General features: G+C 30.6%; 3 protein-coding genes across 19 annotated transcripts; 2 read left to right on the forward strand and 1 right to left on the reverse strand.

The window, feature by feature from the left end:
• The first annotated feature begins 7,030 nt into the window (after nt 1-7,030).
• LOC127071454 (mediator of RNA polymerase II transcription subunit 18) lies at nt 7,031-8,674 on the forward strand. Of its 2 annotated transcripts, none has more exons than XM_051010750.1 (3): nt 7,031-7,200; nt 7,741-7,978; nt 8,094-8,674. In XM_051010750.1, exons 2-3 carry the CDS (start codon nt 7,773-7,775, stop codon nt 8,542-8,544), a joined length of 657 nt encoding a protein of 218 aa, XP_050866707.1. In that variant the 5' UTR covers nt 7,031-7,200; nt 7,741-7,772; the 3' UTR covers nt 8,545-8,674. The 2 variants fall into 2 exon arrangements, with proteins under 2 accessions (XP_050866707.1, XP_050866708.1); XM_051010751.1 differs by lacking the exon at nt 7,031-7,200 and adding an exon at nt 7,257-7,594.
• Nucleotides 8,675-9,122: 448 nt separating this feature from the next.
• LOC127071453 (RNA-binding protein 1) lies at nt 9,123-15,784 on the forward strand. 16 transcript variants are annotated; one of them, XR_007785067.1, is made up of 8 exons: nt 9,123-9,286; nt 10,099-10,316; nt 10,425-10,517; nt 11,096-11,143; nt 11,271-11,318; nt 14,358-14,444; nt 14,539-14,602; nt 14,969-15,784. XR_007785067.1 is itself a non-coding variant. In XM_051010740.1 (8 exons), exons 2-8 carry the CDS (start codon nt 10,108-10,110, stop codon nt 14,970-14,972), a joined length of 549 nt encoding a protein of 182 aa, XP_050866697.1. In that variant the 5' UTR covers nt 9,123-9,286; nt 10,099-10,107; the 3' UTR covers nt 14,973-15,784. The 16 variants fall into 16 exon arrangements, 13 of the variants coding, with proteins under 13 accessions (XP_050866697.1, XP_050866701.1, XP_050866700.1 ...); XM_051010740.1 differs by having other exon boundaries at nt 14,543-14,602; XR_007785068.1 differs by lacking the exon at nt 11,271-11,318.
• Nucleotides 15,585-20,809, reverse strand: LOC127071452 (SET and MYND domain-containing protein 4-like). The gene is made up of 7 exons (XM_051010735.1): nt 20,355-20,809; nt 19,492-20,026; nt 18,901-19,223; nt 18,347-18,555; nt 18,103-18,227; nt 17,500-17,709; nt 15,585-16,270 (listed from the first exon to the last, which is right to left on the reverse strand). Exons 1-7 carry the CDS (start codon nt 20,689-20,691, stop codon nt 15,949-15,951), a joined length of 2,061 nt encoding a protein of 686 aa, XP_050866692.1. The 5' UTR covers nt 20,692-20,809; the 3' UTR covers nt 15,585-15,948.
• Between the last annotated feature and the right edge of the window lie 373 nt (nt 20,810-21,182).

Raw genomic sequence — 21,182 nt, forward strand, 5'->3', positions numbered from 1 at the left:
TAACGATAATTATAACAAATAAACAAATATAAAAATTTGAAACAACTTTTATCAGTACGTACATACATACATACATATATAATATTTATCCTATGTACATATACGTACATAGCCTTTTCTTATTATCCAGATAAATAAACACAAAAAGTATCCTTCCTTCTTTGTTTCGTCCTTTCTTCTCTATCCCGTCCTTTCTTTGTCTCGTTTCTTTTTTTTCTCTTCCTTCTTTCTTTCTTTCTTTCTTTCTTCCTTCCTTTTCTTCCGCTGCCGTTAAACGATCAACAGTATTTAAACGGACAGTCGAGAAAATATTTAGATAAGTAAATATACAGAGATGAAAGTAAGTAAATATTTTATTTACTCGTTGTAATTGGATAAATCTTCTCGTTTCTCCGTATATACTCTTGTTAAAAAAATTTATCGAAGATTAGACACTTATCTTGATTTGAAGATTTTCGTCGTTTTTTAATTTTATACAAATATTTATTAACAACACACATATATATATATAGATGTTATATAATATATGTAGATATACAAACATATATATATCATATATTTATTAAATATAATATCATATATTATTAAATATATACATATATAATATGTATATATATATATATATATATATATATATATATATATACGTGTTCCGATTTTGTAAAATTTTTAATATACATAAAAACATTTATCTTCCTATGTAATTTTTCTAATTTCTTGTCTTTTTAAACCGATAAAAATTTATCTATATATACATCTCTCTCTCTCTCTCTCTCTCTCTCTCTCTCTCTCTCTCTCTCTTTCTCTTTCTCTTTCTCTCTCGTACCAGTTCCCGATGCTTTGGTCGGTGTTGATGGCGAATGACGCAGACACGTACGGAGATGGGCGAAACTAATTTCCGCTCGGAGATGAAACAGCTCTCACGGCGTTTAATTCGTGCCTAGGTATCAATGAGGATAGGTAGGATAGAGTGTTAGGAAAGGTAGCGTTAACGCTTACGTCGAGAACAGAACTGCTTGTATTATACGTATAATAGCTTGTATCACGAAATCGTGCGAACCTATTAGAAATCGTTTTTTAAACGTTTCGACGTTGAAAAGGACGAGACACTTTGTACGTTCAATATGACAAACACGTTCTTCCTACAAATACATATGTAACCTACGTACTTACGTCTCGTTAAATCAAGCAGATTAATGATACAGACGGTTTAAAGCACCTTTCGTGGATAGAAACGAAAACTATGAGTGATAGTATTTATATACGTACGTATGTATGTATGTATGTAGTTATTTACTTGTATATAACGTTATGTAAAATGAGAACATTTATTCTTGATACTGAAACATGAAATCATTGCAACTCATTCCCATAATGCCTTTATAAATTTCTAAACGTTCTAATCCATGATTAATGATACGGTATAAATAAACGTATATGTACGTTCTTATGTACATGTACACGTTATACATTATATATGTATATGTATATGAAAATATTTAAACCTATAAATGTACATACGATTAATAATATGTATACTAATTTTTATCATATTTATGCATATGCATACCTAATATCGCAAATATTTAATCTATGATCGTTTATGGATCTAATTAATTTGTTGATATCTATAAAAATATTAATTAGTTCAACGAAAATGATGAATAAGTATTTACTTGTATACAACGTACTGCGAAATGAGAACATTTATTCTTGAAAATCATTGCAACTCGTTCGCGTAATACCTTTATAAATTTCGAAACGTTCTTATGAAAATTATTGAATCTATAAATGTACCCACTATATAATAATATATCATTTTTTTTTTATATATACTACTGTAATATATAATCTATAATGTATAAAGATATTATGGAAATAAACATATTTATTTATGTTCTTAGGAGGTTAGCTCAGAATGGCTGAATTTATGATAAGATCCTATCCCCCTCGAAAATAAAATTGATTAATGATATGATATAAGTATACCATATATATGATATACATATATATATATATATATAAAACTTGTCATACCTATAAATTACAATATCATAACATCTAACTTATAATTTTAGAATACATTATAAAAAAAAAAATTAACAAACAATATATAAATATAATACATATTTCGATAGAATGTTACAATCAGTATCATCTTGAAAATTAATTCATCTATTAAAAAAAAAAAGAAGAAATAAAAAGATATACATATTAAACTTACACGAACTCGTGAGTCTCGACTTAATCAAAAAGAGTGTCGAATTCAGAAATAAATTCATTAAGAAAGTATGCAAGTATTGCAGGATGCAACGAATGGAATACGACGATACTTGGCATAGTGCGAACATTTCGGATCCGGTGACACGTAGACTCGGTACCATTGACGTTCCTTTGACATTCCGCACGAAATCTCCCTACGATTACGAATAGGAAGATCCTTTCCTCATTCAACTCATTCTCTCTCTTTCTCTTCCTGTCTCTCTTTATCTCTCTCTTTTTCTCTTGCCAATGCCACATCCTGCTTCTATTTGAACTTAATGCAAGAAAACGTCGCTCTTCGACCATTCCTGAAGCTTTTGAGAGAGAAGAGAGAGAAGAGAGAGAAAGAAAAAGAGAGAGAGAAATAGAGAGAAACGTTCCGTCCAAACGAGTGCTCTTTATTACCGAAATACACAGCACCGTAGAAAGCTCGTTTCTCGAAACGCTTCGGCTGCCATTTCAACGCTATCGAGTTTACTGTTAGCGAACGTAAAACTCTTTCCCGAAGAGCATCGAACTTAATTTTCCTTCGATAGGAATTGCTACTCTAAAGACGTTCGTAGAAATATTCAATTCGAAACTAGTTTTCATCCGTTAATATCCAATAAAGTATACTTTTCAAAAAATCTAACAACAAATTATTACGGACATTATGAAATAATTATGGACAATTTAATACCTCTATATCCAATAATAGATGATGAAATATTAATGTTTTTCAATTAACTGATACGAGAGGATATGATTCTCGGATGTTTTGACGTCTATATTGATTCTAAACGATTCATATCAATATTAACGATTTAGCTAAACAATGTACATCGATGCTTCGATCATCGAATCATACGTGTGAATCGATCAACAAGATAAAAAATAAATAACAAAAGACGAAAAAAAATAGAATAAAAAAAAAAGTTGCGAAACTGGAATTCCAAAAATTCGTAAGCGAGATAAGCGTAATGGTTTCCAGTTATAACTTCTGAATTCTATCGGGATTAATACCATTTTGAGGTTTCTTTAAGCAAAAAAAAAGAAACAAAGAAACGTACGATTTTCTTTTCTTCTTTAATCAGATAGAAAGAATAAAAGAGAGAGAGAGAGAGAGAGAGAGAGAGAGAGAGAAAGAAGTATGGCGTGCTTATTCACACGGGATTATAGATCAAAAGAACGTTTTTAAAGCACGCGACCTAAATACGAAGCGATACAACCGGAGACCACCATGCTTTTCTTTTTTCTCTCTTTTGTCTTTTTTTCTTTACTTGGTACGTCGACCATCGCTATTCTTGAAAGAAAGAATTTATGATGGCAACGAATTTTTACGCGAATGTATCACAAATATATATATATATATATATATATATATATATATATATATATATGTATATACATATATGACCGATGATCGATGCACCACGCCATATTTATTTTACTGCCTTGCAGAGTTATACCAAAAATGATGATAGAGCGGAATTCAAACGATTCAAACGAACAACACTATCGACTTTTTCTACTGTAAACACTCAATACAAAGAAAAAAACTTTGAACGAACAAAAGAAAAAAAAAAGAAAGGAAAGGAAAAAAAAGGAAGGAAAAAAATACAATTTCATATAAACGAGAAATATTTAAACTGTCAGCATTGATCCAACAACTCCATTCAATTTTTGGATTTTTTTCTTCTAAACCTAAAGTGATGTTCAATCCGTGTAAATGTGCCGAATGATGTTTGTCTGACTAAAAAAAAAAATATATATATATATAAATAAAAAAAATAAAAAATAAAAATAACAATAAAAAAAGAAAATTTTTTTTTACTTATATATGTATTTACTTTTACGTTCCGGTCCATTAAGCATATCATTATTATAATTATAAGAATAGACAGAAATTGTGCAACTATATAACTGTATATATTATATACATATACAAAACTCCATTTAACTCCAGTTATCCTAAGACCTCAGATCCCATTAGTCCTTCCATTCCCACTACTCCCATTACTCCCATTTTCGCGACAGAACCTTCGTTAATGAATAAGAAGTAACCCTAATCAGAATAAATTGACTTATTGAGCTTATAACAGCTCGCAATTACCATTTACATACATATTATATATATATATATGTATGTATGTATAATATATATGTATATATAATATATATAAAAGAATAAAATTAATACTTTTATTTTAAACATACATACATATATACATATTTGTATATATACGTTTCTATGTATGTATGTATGTATGTATGTACAAAGTAAAACTATTAATGTTTTTATATCAAACGATTATAAATTTCATTAGTGAAAAATCTTCAATTCCCTTCATAAAATATTTTTTACTATTATAAAACGTAACGTTATTATATATTTATTTTTTCTTTTATTTTTTATATACGATCAAAAAAATTTTCTCGTTGGTCGACAAAATGAAAAATGTTGGACATCATTGAACTAATAATAAATGTATTAGACATTCGATATATAATCTTTCGATATCTCGACTTTTACTATATTAAAATAGAAACGTAAAAATAAATAATACATAAAAAAAAAAAAACATTAGTATTTTCTAAAAAACAAAACAAAAAACTACAATTTCTTCGCGAATTATCTAGTTCGTTGAATCTTATTTTCTCAGCATTTATAAATAGCTACGATTCCTTATTTTTTTTTTTCTTATTTTTTTTTCCCTCCCAAACGAAAACAAATCTATAACACTTCGATGAACACGGCAATTATTTTCCGTATCTTACTACCAACTCCATTTTGAATTCTTTAATGCGTTTATTTAACGAGAGAAATCTAAACAATTCTCTTTCGTAAATTCGCTAAGATTTTCTACTTTGAAAAAAAAAATCTATGTAGTAAATCTTACGAGATGTTACATAAAAAGATCGATCAATCAAGATTAACCGATCAATCTGTTTTACGATTACGACGAATTAAAATTATCATAAATCTTATCCTATAGATATGTAAATATAACATTCACGCAAGTGCACGACGTAATAATCTTACATACGATAATAATAATTACGTAAGTCACATTATTGCATTATTACGTAAGTTGAATTAATTACGTTAATGACCAAAAATAGATTACATTACGAATGTAACAAATTATTATCCTTTTATTGTCTCCTACGATTCTTCGACGATTTGATACTCGGTTATCAAAATGATGTAATATTTCGAAAAATAAAAAATATCGAATGATAATATAGAACAAAGAGAGAAGTACTCACGTTTCTTCTTTCTTTTCTTTGTGGTCGTTTCCTTTCGGCATGACGAATTTACAAGGATAATGATAATCGAAGAAGATCGGAAGAAATCAGGTAAAATGTATTATACGTTTTGCCGTATGTCCACCTAACAACAAAATAAAAACACATTGATGTAAATAAGGATACGTAAATGTTGACTTGAGGACGCTATGAATCGTAATACGTATAGGTTAATACGAATGTATACTAATGCGGTAAATATATATACATATATATATATGTACAATTTTCGATATTACTTAGTACGCATGCACACACATTTTTATTTTTAATTTCTTTACTGTCCATTGTTCGTTTTGTTTTATATGATTCTTCCTCGTATCGATATATATATATCATATACAATTACACACATACATACATACACATACATACCTATCGATTAATTATCTCTAAAATAAAAAGAAATATACATATGCATGTATGTGTATATATATTACATATATATGTTAAAATAAATACGACAAAGAAATAAATGTATCTGCTTTCGTAATATTCTTTTCTTTTCTCTTGTCGAGAGAAAATTCGTTTCTTTCTTTGAAACGCAACGATCCAAATGAAATCCATTTTTCCGTATTATTTTCACTTCTTATGAAATCTAGTGAACATACTTACTTGTATACGTGTTGTTGACTTCTTTTTTTCTTCAAATAAAAGAACAGCAGCAAACGATTTAAAATAGTTCCCACAAGCGAGATAAAAACGCGCGCGAATACTATATTGAAGTAATTTGTTCCGACGTGTACGATTGCCATTTTAGTTTCTCTCGCTTGCCTTCTTTCTTTCTTTCTTTGTTCCTGCGTTCTTGTAATCTGTATACGGAATAAGACCAATACCGACAATTCGCTCGAGAAAAGACCGAAAACATCGCGATACAGAAGATATCGTTCTCTCTATGTCGCAGAGAACTTTCGTCGTTATACGCATGCGTGAGCGTTAATTCTTTCAATAAAGGAAAACGAGTATGAATACGGCTAACGGAGGCTATTTCTACGTTAAAAGCAGTCGAATATATATATCAATTTAATATATTCGTTACGAATTCGTTTCTCTGCATTATTATTTCACGATATATTATAGCCTTTTTTCTTTTTCTTTCAAATAAAATTCGATGATTTTATTCGTATATTGTACCGTATTCTTGTCCGCGATTTTATAATTTGGTTCCGTATTCAACCGTCCGTGCGGAACCAACGTAGCCGAGCGACTAACGAACTTTTTTGACCGTTAAGAAATTTTAACCGTTAACTTCACACTACATAGTTTTTTTTATATATGCGTTTACATGTATATGTGTAACGGTCGAATGATGATTACACCGATTTGATTTTCGATGTTCTCACACAAAAGCGTAAAACAAACGACTGTCGACACCTAAAGGCGCTTCTTGTTTATGGCCTTTCAATGACCAATGAGAAAGCTGACGCTACTTGCGGATTCAGCTTAGCGAATCTCACTAGATTTAGTTTCTGGCTGAAAAACGTGCGGTGAAGTCGTTGTTTTCTACGTATTATTCTTAAATCCATACGTATTGTTATTAACAAAATCTGTCTTTTATACATATAAAAATGTATATAAATTCCTTGTGTAATGTGTAAATTCAATCTCACAATGTTAAACCTACGTGATGACATCTGACGGCAAAAAAATGTAACAGTGAAAATAATATATATTTTGATAGTCATTTTTTACGAACGTTATATATCTATACGTATATATATATGTATGTGTATATATATAATACATACATATATAGATGTATATAGATTGCAATAAAATTGTGTTTAACAATTATATTAATTATATTACAATTGATATATATTTGTTCGGAAATACGGAGAATAAGATTACACATCTAATTATAGATATAGCTTCGCTATCTAGAATATAACTAGTTCAAGATCAATGTTTCCATCTGCTTTTACCTTTCGAAATTTGTATTTCAATTAAGATTTTGTGTCTATCTCTCTGTGTATATACATGTATATGACTGATTAGTATACTTGTTAAGAAATATAAAGATTGCTTATATGTGATCATAAAAGTATTTAATAAACGATTTAATCATGATATAACAAATATTTACTAATTTAATATGTATTTATATAATTTAATAAGAAAACAACAACATTGAGTCTTAAGTGATCGAATAGTGTTTATATGTATAAAAGTCTGTTTAATATTTCTTAGTATACTGCGATATAAAATCTACTATTTGAAAGATGACAACTCCAATAAGCACAGCAATGGACAGGTTAAGTGCGGCATTAAATTCAAATATAATACCAAATCAAGAGTATTTACTTCAAGGCTCCGTTCTAGACAGTGCTGTGGAAGTGTTGCTTCATAGATTAAGAGGCTTATGTGATAATGTTGATAGCGGACCTGAAACTTTCAACGATCATGAAATGTGTTTTAGTATTAGAAGGTAGTAAATAGAAAATATAAGAATACTATAAATAAAATATGACTATACATAACTGATTATAATATAAAACTAATGAAATAAGTTCAAGTTTATTTACAAGTTTTTTTGTTTCTAGAGGACCTCCTCCCGAACAACCACTACTGTTAAGAGTTAGAAGAGCTTTGGATTATCAAGATATGCCTTGGCAATTAAGATATATAGGTCAGCCAGAATTAGGTGATAAATCTCGTCCTACAATTGTACGCAGCAGCATAGATATTGCTACCAGCAGTACCGTAGTAGAATTTTTAACGGAGTTAGGTTGTAGATTGGATTTTGAATACATAGCTAGAGGTTATATGTTCCGCAAGGGTAGAATGAAAGTTACAGTATCAAAGATTTTTAAGATGGGTCAACAAGGAAAAATACCTGAAAGTGTAGAAGCTATATCTCAAAGTTATCTGGTAGAATTAAGTGTTCTTGCGCCTAGTGGTCAAGATGCGATAGCAGAGGATATGAGAATATTTGCAGAACAATTGAAACCTCTAGTTCAGCTCGAAAAGATTGATTACAAAAGACTTCATTAAATGCTAAATATAAAGAAGGTATGAATTTCATATTTTGTATTGGAATTAATTTAATAAAATGCAATAATATTGCGAAATACCCTTTTTTTACGTATAATCTTATGAAATAAATTATTTATTCTCAAGTGTATTGAATTTATTAATTATTATCTTCAAACAATTCAATTAAAATAATGAAATTCAAATGTCAGTACCTATAAAAAGTATAACTAACCAAAACCATATGTTATATTTTTCATATATTCGCGGTCACAACGTAATTCAAATTATGTCTATTATCGATTTTTTTCAAAACAAACGCTTATCCTATGGATTATCCTTTATAGGATCTAAAATAATTGGATTCAATTCAGGAATAATATTTCTTTATTACTTTAAACGATATCGTTACGAAATCGAGCATAACCTTTTTCGTAAAATATTCGATATGTATCGTCGGTATAAATAATACGGAATATCATTAAAAATGTTAAATTAATTAATCGTATATAATTTTGATAAACATTCAATTATTCATTTTGTCATAATAATTTACATTTTAATTTCTTATTTGACTTAAAACCGGAAAGAGGTACATACACATAGGCTCTGTTGCCAGCTTGACTAGAAAGGAGGCCACGAAGAGAGCTCAACACGAAAACCTCCATTTTGTGTCATTTCTGCGTGCACAGTGCTGGAGGACAAGTGTGCGTTATCGCGTAGTAATTTTGTTCGTGTGTTTTTTAATAGTTTGATCCAAATAGTAAGTAAAAACAAATGCATAAAAGTAATAACTTATAAATAATAAAAAGTATATACGAACAAACAAACAATTAGGATAAATTTGACATACGAAAACTGTGAGAATAATAAATGAGTAACATCGATAGCGTCGGTTTAGTTCAATACAATCATTTCGTAAATACTTTTTTTTTCTCTAAAAATCATTATTATTATACATTTGTACCATTGGCAAGGATAGATTGTCTGAAAACCGGAAGTGTATCTTTATGAAGATTTTCCATGAAGATATACGATACAAAAATAACTCGATCTTTATCACCGTAAATCGTAATGTAGCCACGACGCTGCGGCTTGGTATATTAATACAACATGGCGACATTCCGATTGCTTTTTAGCATATCAGTTAACTTTTGTATTTTTGCGTGATATTGATTCAATTCAATGCTGTATAATATAAGGATCGATTAAAGTTCGTCTTGACTCAACGGCATAGAACATCTGTATAGTGAATTCCGATGTCCAAAAATTTTATCATAACCGGTCGATATATTCGTCAGGAACGGACGAATGCGTAATTATCGAATTTCTTTCACGATTAACATCAATCAAACAAAACGTATGATTTCTCTTATAACTTATTCTTTAAATTTAGTTTTATTCCTAGTAAAATTGTTCTCCAAAAGATACTTCTTTATTTATTTTTTTCAATATTAATATTTTTATACACACACACACACACAGACACACGCACGCACGCACTCACATAGATACATATTATACATACACACACACACATATATACATATATATATACACATTATTTTATTACAGTCATAAAATATGTCACGTTATCGAGAGTGGGAGATTTCCTGCAAAGTCTACATCGGTAATTTGGGCAGTAGTGCAAGCAAACATGAAATTGAAAGTGCATTCAGTAAATACGGTCCGCTTAGAAACGTTTGGGTTGCTAGAAATCCACCTGGATTTGCATTTGTGGAGTTTGAAGATCCACGAGATGCCGAAGACGCTGTAAGAGGATTAGATGGAACGTGGGTATCTTTGTATATTTATATATATATATTTATATATATTTGATTGCTTCAAATGTCATAAAGCTGTAACAAAGGTATAAACTGAATGAGATACTTTACTTTTAGACGTTGCTGTGGTACAAAAGTTAAAGTAGAGATGTCCACTGGGAGAAGGCGACATAGTGGTGGTGGTCGCAGGCCAGGTCCACGATACTCCAGGTAAGAGATCTTTAGATGTTAGATATCTGCATTTTACAGCCACTTTAAAGCTGCAGCAGATGGCTATGTATCTCACCAAGTAGGTATTATGGTGAACTGTCTAAATAACGGTATTAATGAAAGGTCCACGGGTTTCAATGACCTTCCCTTATGCACAGCCGACGAACCAATAATTTTTTTTTTGTCGTGTCTCAATATAGGAATGCAGATAGAACAGTATATTCATATTACATTTGTTCAATATCACCGCTCTTCTGGCTAGTGCCCTGATATAAAATAACCTGGTGTAATCAAATTTGAAGTACATAGTGACTTACATAAAAAATTACGTCGATTTGTTATTACATTTTATTGTTTTTCTGTAACATAGACAGTATAAAAAATTTGACGTTAGCTGAAGAGCATAATCGTTGCATGAAAATCTCCAAAATAGGAGATGCTCGGGCAAAGAATAGTCATGAAGTGTAGTGTTTTTTTAAGTATTGCTTAGAGCCCACATTTTTCCCATTTTATTGTCCTTGTGAATATGCTTAGTGAACAGGATTTACGTACCATATATCTTTTTGACAAATTTATAGGTCCAGATCTCGCAGTCCTCGTAGGAAATCTCTGGGTCGTTATCCAAGGTAAGATTTTTATAGCCTCTTTGCTCACAGTTTTCAGGTGCAAGTAGCGAAAGAAAACAGTGAGACAGGGTGGTCGGCAACACTATCAGCAGAAGAGACATACAATGGTTTTTTTAATTTTTTTTAGGTCTTGGTCAAGAAGTCCGCGAAGATCACCCATAAACAGATATTCCAGGTAATTGTCTCTTTTTATAACTTTATGGAGTTTTCAGAGCCTTAGCAAGCAGAAATGGCCCAAGTGTGAATTTACAAGTAGGTATTTGCAAGTACCGCTTGTATTGTGATAATTGCTATTGTGCACGCAGTATCACAACAGATCATATCTGACGTTTAGTATTATGTACGACACCGTTTTGCAATGTTGGTATTGCACAATCGTCTTTATTGACGGTTGAGTAATACCTATTGATCAGCAAGAGTTGGAGAGGACAGGACTAAAGTGCTGCTATAGAGGGAGGACGAAGAGGTAGTTCGGAACAAATGAAAAAAGAAAATTCTGATGAAGATCAAGAATTATTAAAGTTGGGGACTGCTCTTCGAACTTGGCCCGATGTAAGAGAAAGCAGCACCGGTGACATAAAAGTAAATCAGCGGTGTCTGGTGTTAATTTTTTGAACCCAAAGTAAAAGATTTCAATTTTTATTATAATTATTCTTATTCTTATTATTCTTATTATTATTATTCTTATTATTATTATTATTATTATCGTATTCTACAATCTGGTTTGTCATTATAAGATCTTTAATAGAGTTTTTCGATATCCGAGGTCTAACGAAATTGATATCTTCTTTTGTTGTTATATTTGCTATATATAAAAGTATTTCTTATGTTGATATCAAAATTAATTTAAATAATTGGCTAAAGACTTCTGATTTCGAAGTAAATCATCATTTTGATAAATTTAAACACTAATACTTCATTTCGTCTTATCGTATACACACTTATGCAGCTGCTTTGAAAGAGAACACATTAAAAGTACTTTTTAATCTTTCAATACATTTGATTACATATTTTTTTTATTATCTTGCATTATGCAAATATCGATAAAATTACAGAAAAGGAAACAGAGAGAGGTAGAAGAATAGCTAAACAACATTCATCATGTAGACTGGTTAGTCAAAATAATAGTAGAGCCTTTTCGTTAAAACATTTAGAAAAAAAGAAAGACAGAGTGGGCAGTCTAGGATAATAAGAACAAAAACACAGTATGAATCTCGAAATCGTGGTACTAGTTTCGAATCCGATCTATAAAGAAAAAAGAAAAGAAAAAAAAGAATCATTATACCGATAGTGGCAAGGAGTATAATAACGTCGATGGTTATATTGCTAAAACTGACGTTTGCAGATTCTACCAGCGTCAGCTCCTAGCTCTTCTCGTCTCCCCGCCACTACTACTACTACTACTACTAGTACTACTACTACTACTACTACTACTACTACTACTACTACTACTACTACTACTACTACTACTACTACTACTACTACTACTACTACTACTACTAGTATTACTACTACTACTACTACTACTACTACTACTACTACTACTACTACTACTACTACTACTACTGCTACTGCTACTACTACTACTACTACTACTACTACTACTACTACTACTACTACTACTACTACAGCCACCGTGAAAAAAAAAATTGTTTAGCAATCGAAACTGAACAAAAAAAAAAAAAAAATATGCCTGCCTGCCCACTAACTTCCCAACCAGTCACCATCAGTCACCACCAAGTCACCGGTAGGAGCCAGGTCGTCAGTCACTTGACAGTCCGATGCTGTCCGTCAGTCCGTCACTCCGTCTGTTCCCCTTCAAAAAGACTTCTTCGGGCTACCTCAACCTCTAGCGGCTAGGAGCATCGTGAATCCATCGAACAGCCGACGCGATACGAATACTTCTGTCAAAATCTCGACGCGTCAGTCCGTCCGTCCGTCCCAACTTCTACTACTACTGCTACTACTACTACTACTACTACTACTACTACTACTACTACTCGTCCACCATCACGTTAAACTTAGCCGACAACGCGACCGCCACTTCTCTTCGACCAAGCAAAGCAAAATGATCACCTACACACCATCCTACCACCACCCAACCAAGTACCACCACCACCACCAACCACCACTACATGTTCACAGTTGTCTGGTATTTCACCGATTTTCAAAGATTTTTTATAATTTTTTTTACCTTTTTTTTTTAATTATACTACAATTATTATTATTATTATTATAATTCTTATTATTATTCTTATTATTATTATTATTATCATCGTCATCGTCATCATAATAATAATTATTTACTTTTCTTTAATCAGCAAATCTCCATGGTACGACGTGCGACAATTGGCTGTTCTCTTTGTCAGTGATTGAAAAATGATTCGTTAGAATTCTTTTTCAATAATCAAATCTTTTCGTCCTTTCTCCTTCATCTTTTTTCTTGTTTTTTTAAATTCTTAAAGAATTATAATTGTTATTATTATTTAATTCGAGACAGCACTTCGGACCAGGGAATTGCAAATTTGTTTGTATATGTATATATACATGTAGAGTATACATCTATGTATGTTTGTATGCACATGGCCGTGGTTGGTCGCGTGCGCGTATATGTGTGCATATACACGTACACGAATTACGATAATGATTTACGTTCGAACGATGTGTGTTTCAATGTATATATACATATTATATAACGTCGTCATAACAATTTATCTTAAAGAGATTGTTTAACTACCAGATTAATCCTACTTTTTTCTTGATTTTTTCTTATTGGTGAGATGTCATTTTGTATTGATTCATAATTGTGTCTAACTAGTCTTATCACCCCTTAGGTATATAGGAGTTAGTTCTAATTCTATTACAGTTGGCTTGCGATGATTTTTTGTATATATGTGTTTAATTACGTTACTTTGTCCTGATTTCGTATTCGCCATTTTGTTCGAATTGTCTTCATTATTTTATATATTTATTATATGTACATTTATTCACATGGAATATATATATATATATATATATATATATATGTATAAAATATATTTATATTATATATATATATATATATACACACATTCGTATTTGTCAAGGAAAATTTGTTTGTATCGTATTAATAAGTAAATGAATACGAATACGAGACTTGGCAGAGATACGTATTAGGATTAAATTTGTTGTCGTATTATTAATGTCGGTATAAAAGTATTTTTTAATTTTTTAGGTCAAGGTCCCGCAGTCCACGTAGGAGATCTCTGACCCGCAGTCGCAGCCGAGACCGCCGTTCTCGTTCGGATTCTCGTGACAGACGGTATTTATCATTACTATATAATAAACTAATGATATTCATTTGTAAATATTTTTTTTCTTTTTTTTTTTATATGATAATAAAATATTATAAAAAGGAAGAATTCGTGAATACGTAATAACAAGAGGAAGAGAGGAGGAGAAACAAAATAAGAAATTTCGGTAAATAAAAAAATTCATTTCTGTTTTTCGACCAACTTCGTTAATCCGGAGAAATTAACAGTGTCCATTTTTAATTACTACTTTGTAAATTATAATCAATTGTAAAAAGAAAAAAAAAAAAAAAGAATCAATCGTCTAAACATTTAGTTGCATTGCTGCGTTGGATTCTTTTTCTTTTTTCTTTTTTTTTTGTAATAAAGGCGATATATGATATTCCTTGGAATTTTCTTATAATTTGATTTATATTATCCATTATACTATAATAATATAATTCGATATAGTGATATAATTGTATAATCATATAATTTGTAATATAAGCTTTATAATTTCTATTAAAACATTTGTGTTTTTTATGTTTGATTGCAGTTAGATGCTAAAAATGCTCGAAAAAACTGGACCGACTTAAAGCCGGGATGGACTACACGTGGCGACGAAGTCCCCACACGTTTCTTGCGTTTGCATTTGTTCATTCACAATACGATGGCGTTAAATCCATCGTATCGTAAATAAACAAAAGCAAACGTAGGGATAATATGCGCGCGTGAACGCGCGCACGCGCGCATATGCATACACACACACAGAACAAATACAACATACAACACACAACACACACACACACATGCAGTGACAAGTAGCTAGAAATAAACTAACAAGAATACATGCAGTGATCGACATTACACAGAGATAAACTCACACTAATGGAAAATGACTGGGCGTAACACTCAACCCTTGGACGCGTGTTGGCTGAATTGCTCTAAGTGTATAAGTGAAAATGGGACATATGAAAATCGCTGTTAAGGATAATTATAATAAGAAGTAATTAATAATAAAAGAATTTAAAATAAAATAAAAAAAAAAAAACATGAAAAAAAAAATGAAAAAAAAAGCGAACTAAAACGAAAACAAAAACAAACAAACAAACAAAGACGAACGTTTTTCATTGTGCGTTTGATTCAACCGATTTCGGGAGAAAAGAGAGAGAGAAAGAGAGAGAGAGAGAGAGAGAGAGAGAGAGAGAGAAAGATAATAGATTTCAACGTGAGAAGATAATACCGCGCTTTAATACATCATACCGTAATAAAATACGAGGATGATAAAAAGAAAAAGAGCTGTTTTATGTTATATTTACTTATTTTGTACTCCTACGATGTAAGCCTTAAAAATAAAATCTGTATGATCTAACTCGTAATGTATTTGGTGGTGATAAGAAGAGAGAGAGAGAGAGAGAGAGGGAGGGAGGTAGGGAGGGATAGAAAGGAGGGTCGGTTATAACGACAGCGGCATTGGCAACGACGGTTCATTTATATATTTATTAATATTTCAGTTTAAAAGATCTCTTGCGTACCTCATATCGTAGCGGTGTTACCCAACGCTAGCATACACAGTCTGACGCCCTGCTGACACAAATGGTAGTCCCTGATCGGTAAGGACAATGTTTCATCGAGAAGTATCAACATCTTCAGATACGCTCCAAGTGCTTGCTCGTGCTCTCCGCATTCTAGATGACGCGAAGCCATTTTAAAAAGCATGTCTGTATCCTGCAACGCCTTCAAACCCTTCAATAGGTTCGTACCCTTCCCACATTTTGGACAATTTATCATAAACTCATTCGTATCCGTTCTAACTGGTAAAACGTTGCCGCAAGACCTTCCGGTGTCGCATTTAAACCTGACAAATTATTATTATTAGTTAATTATTATTTAATTATCGTTACAGGTTGGTTATTCAGCTAGATCTATTCATCCTCTTTTGCAAATCACGTTCGTCTGTTGTTCGTTTGCTAATGTTATCATTTTATTAAACGAAATTGTCCGACAACATCTTGATCGATTTAATAATTGTAATAAGATAAAGATTCTAAGATCGAATCTAATGTTAATTTATTTTTAAGGAATACTAAATTTTATTTTTGTGTAATACACGATTATACATGTTAAATATCTTTATCTTAATTAGTAATTATCAATTCATTATGTATTATGGAATTTATAATAGTATGTAACATGTATAGTGTTAAAACTATGTATGTAGATAGTTTATAACGTATACATTATTTAATTCAATAATGGTTCTTCTACTGGCTGCAACAGCTGGTGATAATTTCAAATATTACATATTCATGTAATATGAAGTTTTGTGAAGTAAAGTGAAATTGGAATAATTCTATTTTTGAATTATATCGATGATCATTAAACGGGTCATATTGATAATTATATATTCCGGTTATATCTATCGTTTAACTTGTCTAAAATTTTTAAAATTTATGAGAAAGAGTAATATACTCTTGTAAATATGTAATTTCAAATTGTTCAAACAAAATATAAACATGTTTACGTAGATTTTCAATGGATTTAAAATATAAGCTTTGGTGTATGTGAATTTTTATTTGAACGTATAATTTTGATAAGTATAGTGATTTGAAATTTTCATTTTGAATGAATTTTTTTGTTACATATCTCTTATTTTTATAATACGTATTATTTTCGATTCGTAAATTGAAAGGCAACGATTTGAAGGAAAAATTTTACAAAACAAACTTGATTTGCAAAAGGGATAAATTTGAAATTGAAAAATTTGTATTTCGTTTCTTTCGGAACGACGAGAATAATTTTTAATTTACAATCAGGAATACGATGAGATTTGATTGATCATTTTTCTTATATCGTTTTATTAATTTTAACGTGAAAGATATGTTAGTTAGATCACTCTTATCACTCGATTATTTTTTTTATTGAAATTCGTCATTTTATTTTCTTTTATTTTCTTTCTTTTCTTTTTTCTTTATTTTTTTTTATATAAAAAAATTTTTTTTTATAAAAAAAATTTATATGATTTAATTTTTTATTATATAAATTTCTTCCTTATAAAATAAGATAAATACAAGTTTACAAGTTTACCTGAGTATCATAGGATCTATTTCCTCCAACATAGGCCAATGATTCGTGCACGCTTCGCATTTGCAATCGAACCAATACTGTACTCTCAAATTTCGTTTTCGTTCAGTTTCAGGCATCGTAGTAAATATGGGACCATAATTTTCAGATATCTCCTGGCCTTTTTCGATCGTTCGAATCGCTCTAACAATGACAGTCGTACCAATGAAATATCTAAACAATAAAAGATCGAAAGAGTTTATCGATTGGGACAGTCATACTCGATCTTTTAATTTCTTTTATTTATTTATATTTTTTATCATTTGTATATTTTTATTTATATTTATTTATATCTTTTAATCATTTTATTATATTATTTTATCACACGTAAATCGAGATTATATTGATAATAATGCTAACAAACAAAATTAGTTTAAGAATTAAACAATACTTTACGACTTTTTGATATACGAACTTTTGATTAGTTTAAACTTCAAATTCGTTAATGTTTTTTGTTTTTAGTTATTTCTTCATAGAGCAGGAACTTTTCGAGCAATGTATCGATTATGACCATTGGATTAATAATGTGATACAGGATTATTAAACCTTACGTATAATTAGGCCTACCTTACGATACCAGGATTGCACGAATGATTCAGCAAAGCTAGCGCTGGATAAACACCACCACCGATGAAAATACTTTTAGCGCGTGCGAGTGTTGTATCTTTTGTTGGTCTAATCAATTCTGAGATCTAAAAGGGTTAAGAAAGGATAGGTAGGATTGTTAGATAGTTAAAAAACAAACGATCAAACGTTTGAGATCGATCGATATAAAATTGTATCAATTACATATTTATATTTATGTACTTACCTCGTGGGAATTAAACTGTACCAATTGTAAATGATGTAAAAGTAATTCGGCGAGGAGTAATTCCGCTTTGGTAAGGTTTCCCTCGGCGGTATCAGGTGTTTTATCGTCGTCTGATAAATATGTTGTTGTTTTGATTAATCTTAACAACCAAGCGGCTATGTAAGCTCGGTGAAATATGTCCTCGTTCGAACGTTGATCTTCGTGGGTTACTATTTAAATGTATAATATTTTAAATAAGATTTTTGTTTTTCTTTCTTTCTTTTTTTTATCTTTCTTATTTTTTATTTTTTTATTTTTATTTGAGGAAGATATTTGAGGTGATACTGTATATATAATATATATAATATATATATATATATAATAAATAAAAATGATTAAAAAAATATGAATATATAATTTACTATTTATTATATATATTATACATATTATATATATATATATATTAAATGAAAATAATGGCGATAGAGGAACAAATATTTAAGCGTTTTAAAAGAATCCAAAATTGAACTCAATGAATTATTCAGGAAAGAAGTTTAAAATATCATTGTATTTACCTAAATCATAAAACGAATCATAGTCATCTGCCTTGTATGGTCTTTTTTCAGATATTTCACGTTTCTTCTTATTAGACATCAAACGTTCTCTCATTTCAGCGAACTCCACGAACGGTCTTTGAAGTAAAGCTCTAAGTGCTAAAAAACACGTGATCGAAGCTTTGGATAGCCATAAAGCCGGCAATAAATTGCATTCGCGGAGATGCACTTCGGCGTCTTTGTCCCTGCAACGAATGCTGCAGTAAGCTATGCAACTGCAGATATTGCAGATTGCCGGTGTGGGTACGAATATTTTCGAGAAACACAAGTGACAATGAGTCAATCTAAAAAGGAAAGATTTGGGAATTTAACTTTATTTGATATTATTTAATATTAATAATATATTCAATAATATTAATACGATATAGATGTTAATTCGAATACAATACATCAATTACTTATTAATATTAATAGTATTACTTAATAAATAATCTTAATAATATATTATTAATATTAATAATAAATGTGATAATATTAATGATATTAATTTAAAAACTATACATCAATTATTTATTAATAATATATTCTGTAATAATAATCAATTCTTATTACCTGTATTCTGCCAATAAGAGGGCGCAATGTGGTCGTTCTATTATAAGAAATTCGCCAGGTGAAATGTTTCTCGTAGCAATGCCATGTCTACCAATGTCACCACCTTCGTCTCTTATTTCGATTGCTTTGCTACAGGCTGGATAAAGAGGATTAGGTTCTTCGATTTTTGGCATAAAACTCGTCGTCGCGTTTGTTGGGTTTTTTACGATACGCGAAAGTTTCGTAGCTTTCACGTTAAATCGTTCACCCTTTTCCATCAACGTCAACATGACTCTAATATCGGTCTCTAATTTGTTTTTTCGTTCGATCGTTATCTTCGCACGATCCAAAGATTTTAACGCGACTCTGAAATATTCGATTGCCTTTGTGTTCATCTTCAAAGCTAAAAAACATCTCGCTCGTCTTTCCTCGATTTTGTATCGAAGTTCTTCAGGATAATTAAGTCGAATCGCTTCTCCTATATCCTCTAATGAACGCTCATGTTGTCCCATGTGATAAAGTGCTGCCGAACGATTTGCAAGGATAACTGAGAGATCTGAAAAAAAAGGATTATATCGATGTCGAAATCGATTGGAATCGATTTGGATGCAGAATGATAATGGAATCAGCAAGGAGTTTTCAATATGAAGTACACAAAAAAAGAAAGTTGTAATAATGATTAATATCGCGGATTCATATTCATTTAAAAATTGTCTATCGTTGATGAGATCGTTAATGATTATCTATAATGGAATATATTTGAAACGATGAACAATGAAATATATATATGTTGTCTCTGTTAAAGAAAATCAATTTTGATATAGACTTCCCGTTCTTATCTCTTGTCGTGAATTTTTAATTAAAATTTACGAACGATTTCTAACCATTTTCTGGTGCAAAAAGGACAGCGTTCGAGTATGCCTCCAAAGCTTTTGGATATTCTCCTTGTCCAAAGAACTTGTTACCGATGTCCTTAAACTTCAAAGCCTTTTCGTTGTTCTTCATTTCACGATTTTCAACTTCTAAGGACAAACGATGAGCTTCGGGATAACTCAATATAAAAGCGACTCTATCGGCGTTCGATCGAAGACCGTCAAATTTTTTAAAATCCTCTTGGGATATCGCGTTTCTTACAGCCAATAAATTCGATCGAAAATAATTACCGATATCGTGTTCAGAATCGTTCGCCATTTTGAATGTTCCCAGAAGACGGATTTTCATGTAATGTAATTCTTACAAATGACGACACGGTGTCGGTCGACGACACTGAATGCTACTGGCATAGCGAAGCCAAAAAGTTTCTTACAGCGGCACTATTTCCGTACGTGCTATTTTCAGTTGTATAGTGGACGGGGGGATGCTATGTCTCTAGATATTATTCGATAGTAAATATCTAGATACTATTTCGATAGTAATTTCATCCTTAACACGATGACAATTGAAATATAAAGATCAAGAAAAATAATTGAATTATTATAACTATAGATTTTTTTATTTAGACGTAAAAATAAGACTTTCGGTTTTCTTTTAACACGCTTATGTACATGGTTTGTTATTAAAAAACGATTGCATTAGATGTTAGATTCAATAGCGGTGTTATATCGTAGTCTGATAATACTGTACGTAATTAAAATTTATAGATTTAGATAAATTATAAATTTGTTATAGCACGATTTTTTTGACCTAGCTATAATCAGAAGTAAGCTTTTTTT

The sequence above is a fragment of the Vespula vulgaris genome, chromosome 21, assembly GCF_905475345.1.
Source record: "Vespula vulgaris chromosome 21, iyVesVulg1.1, whole genome shotgun sequence".
Lineage (NCBI taxonomy): Eukaryota > Metazoa > Arthropoda > Insecta > Hymenoptera > Vespidae > Vespula > Vespula vulgaris.

Coding starts and splice junctions, on each gene's coding strand:
- LOC127071452 (XM_051010735.1), bottom strand. CDS start 20,691: ATGAAAATCCGTCTTCTGGGAACATTCAAAATGGCGAACGATTCTGAA. Junction 19,224..19,491: donor CTCTTATTGGCAGAATACAG/GTAATAAGAATT, acceptor TTTCCTTTTTAG/ATTGACTCATTGTCACTTGT. Junction 18,228..18,346: donor TACAGTTTAATTCCCACGAG/GTAAGTACATAA, acceptor TAACCCTTTTAG/ATCTCAGAATTGATTAGACC.
- LOC127071453 (XM_051010736.1), top strand. CDS start 10,108: ATGTCACGTTATCGAGAGTGGGAGATTTCCTGCAAAGTCTACATCGGT. Junction 10,317..10,424: donor GTAAGAGGATTAGATGGAAC/GTGGGTATCTTT, acceptor CTTTACTTTTAG/ACGTTGCTGTGGTACAAAAG. Junction 10,518..11,095: donor CCAGGTCCACGATACTCCAG/GTAAGAGATCTT, acceptor ACAAATTTATAG/GTCCAGATCTCGCAGTCCTC.
- LOC127071454 (XM_051010750.1), top strand. CDS start 7,773: ATGACAACTCCAATAAGCACAGCAATGGACAGGTTAAGTGCGGCATTA. Junction 7,979..8,093: donor ATGTGTTTTAGTATTAGAAG/GTAGTAAATAGA, acceptor TTTTGTTTCTAG/AGGACCTCCTCCCGAACAAC.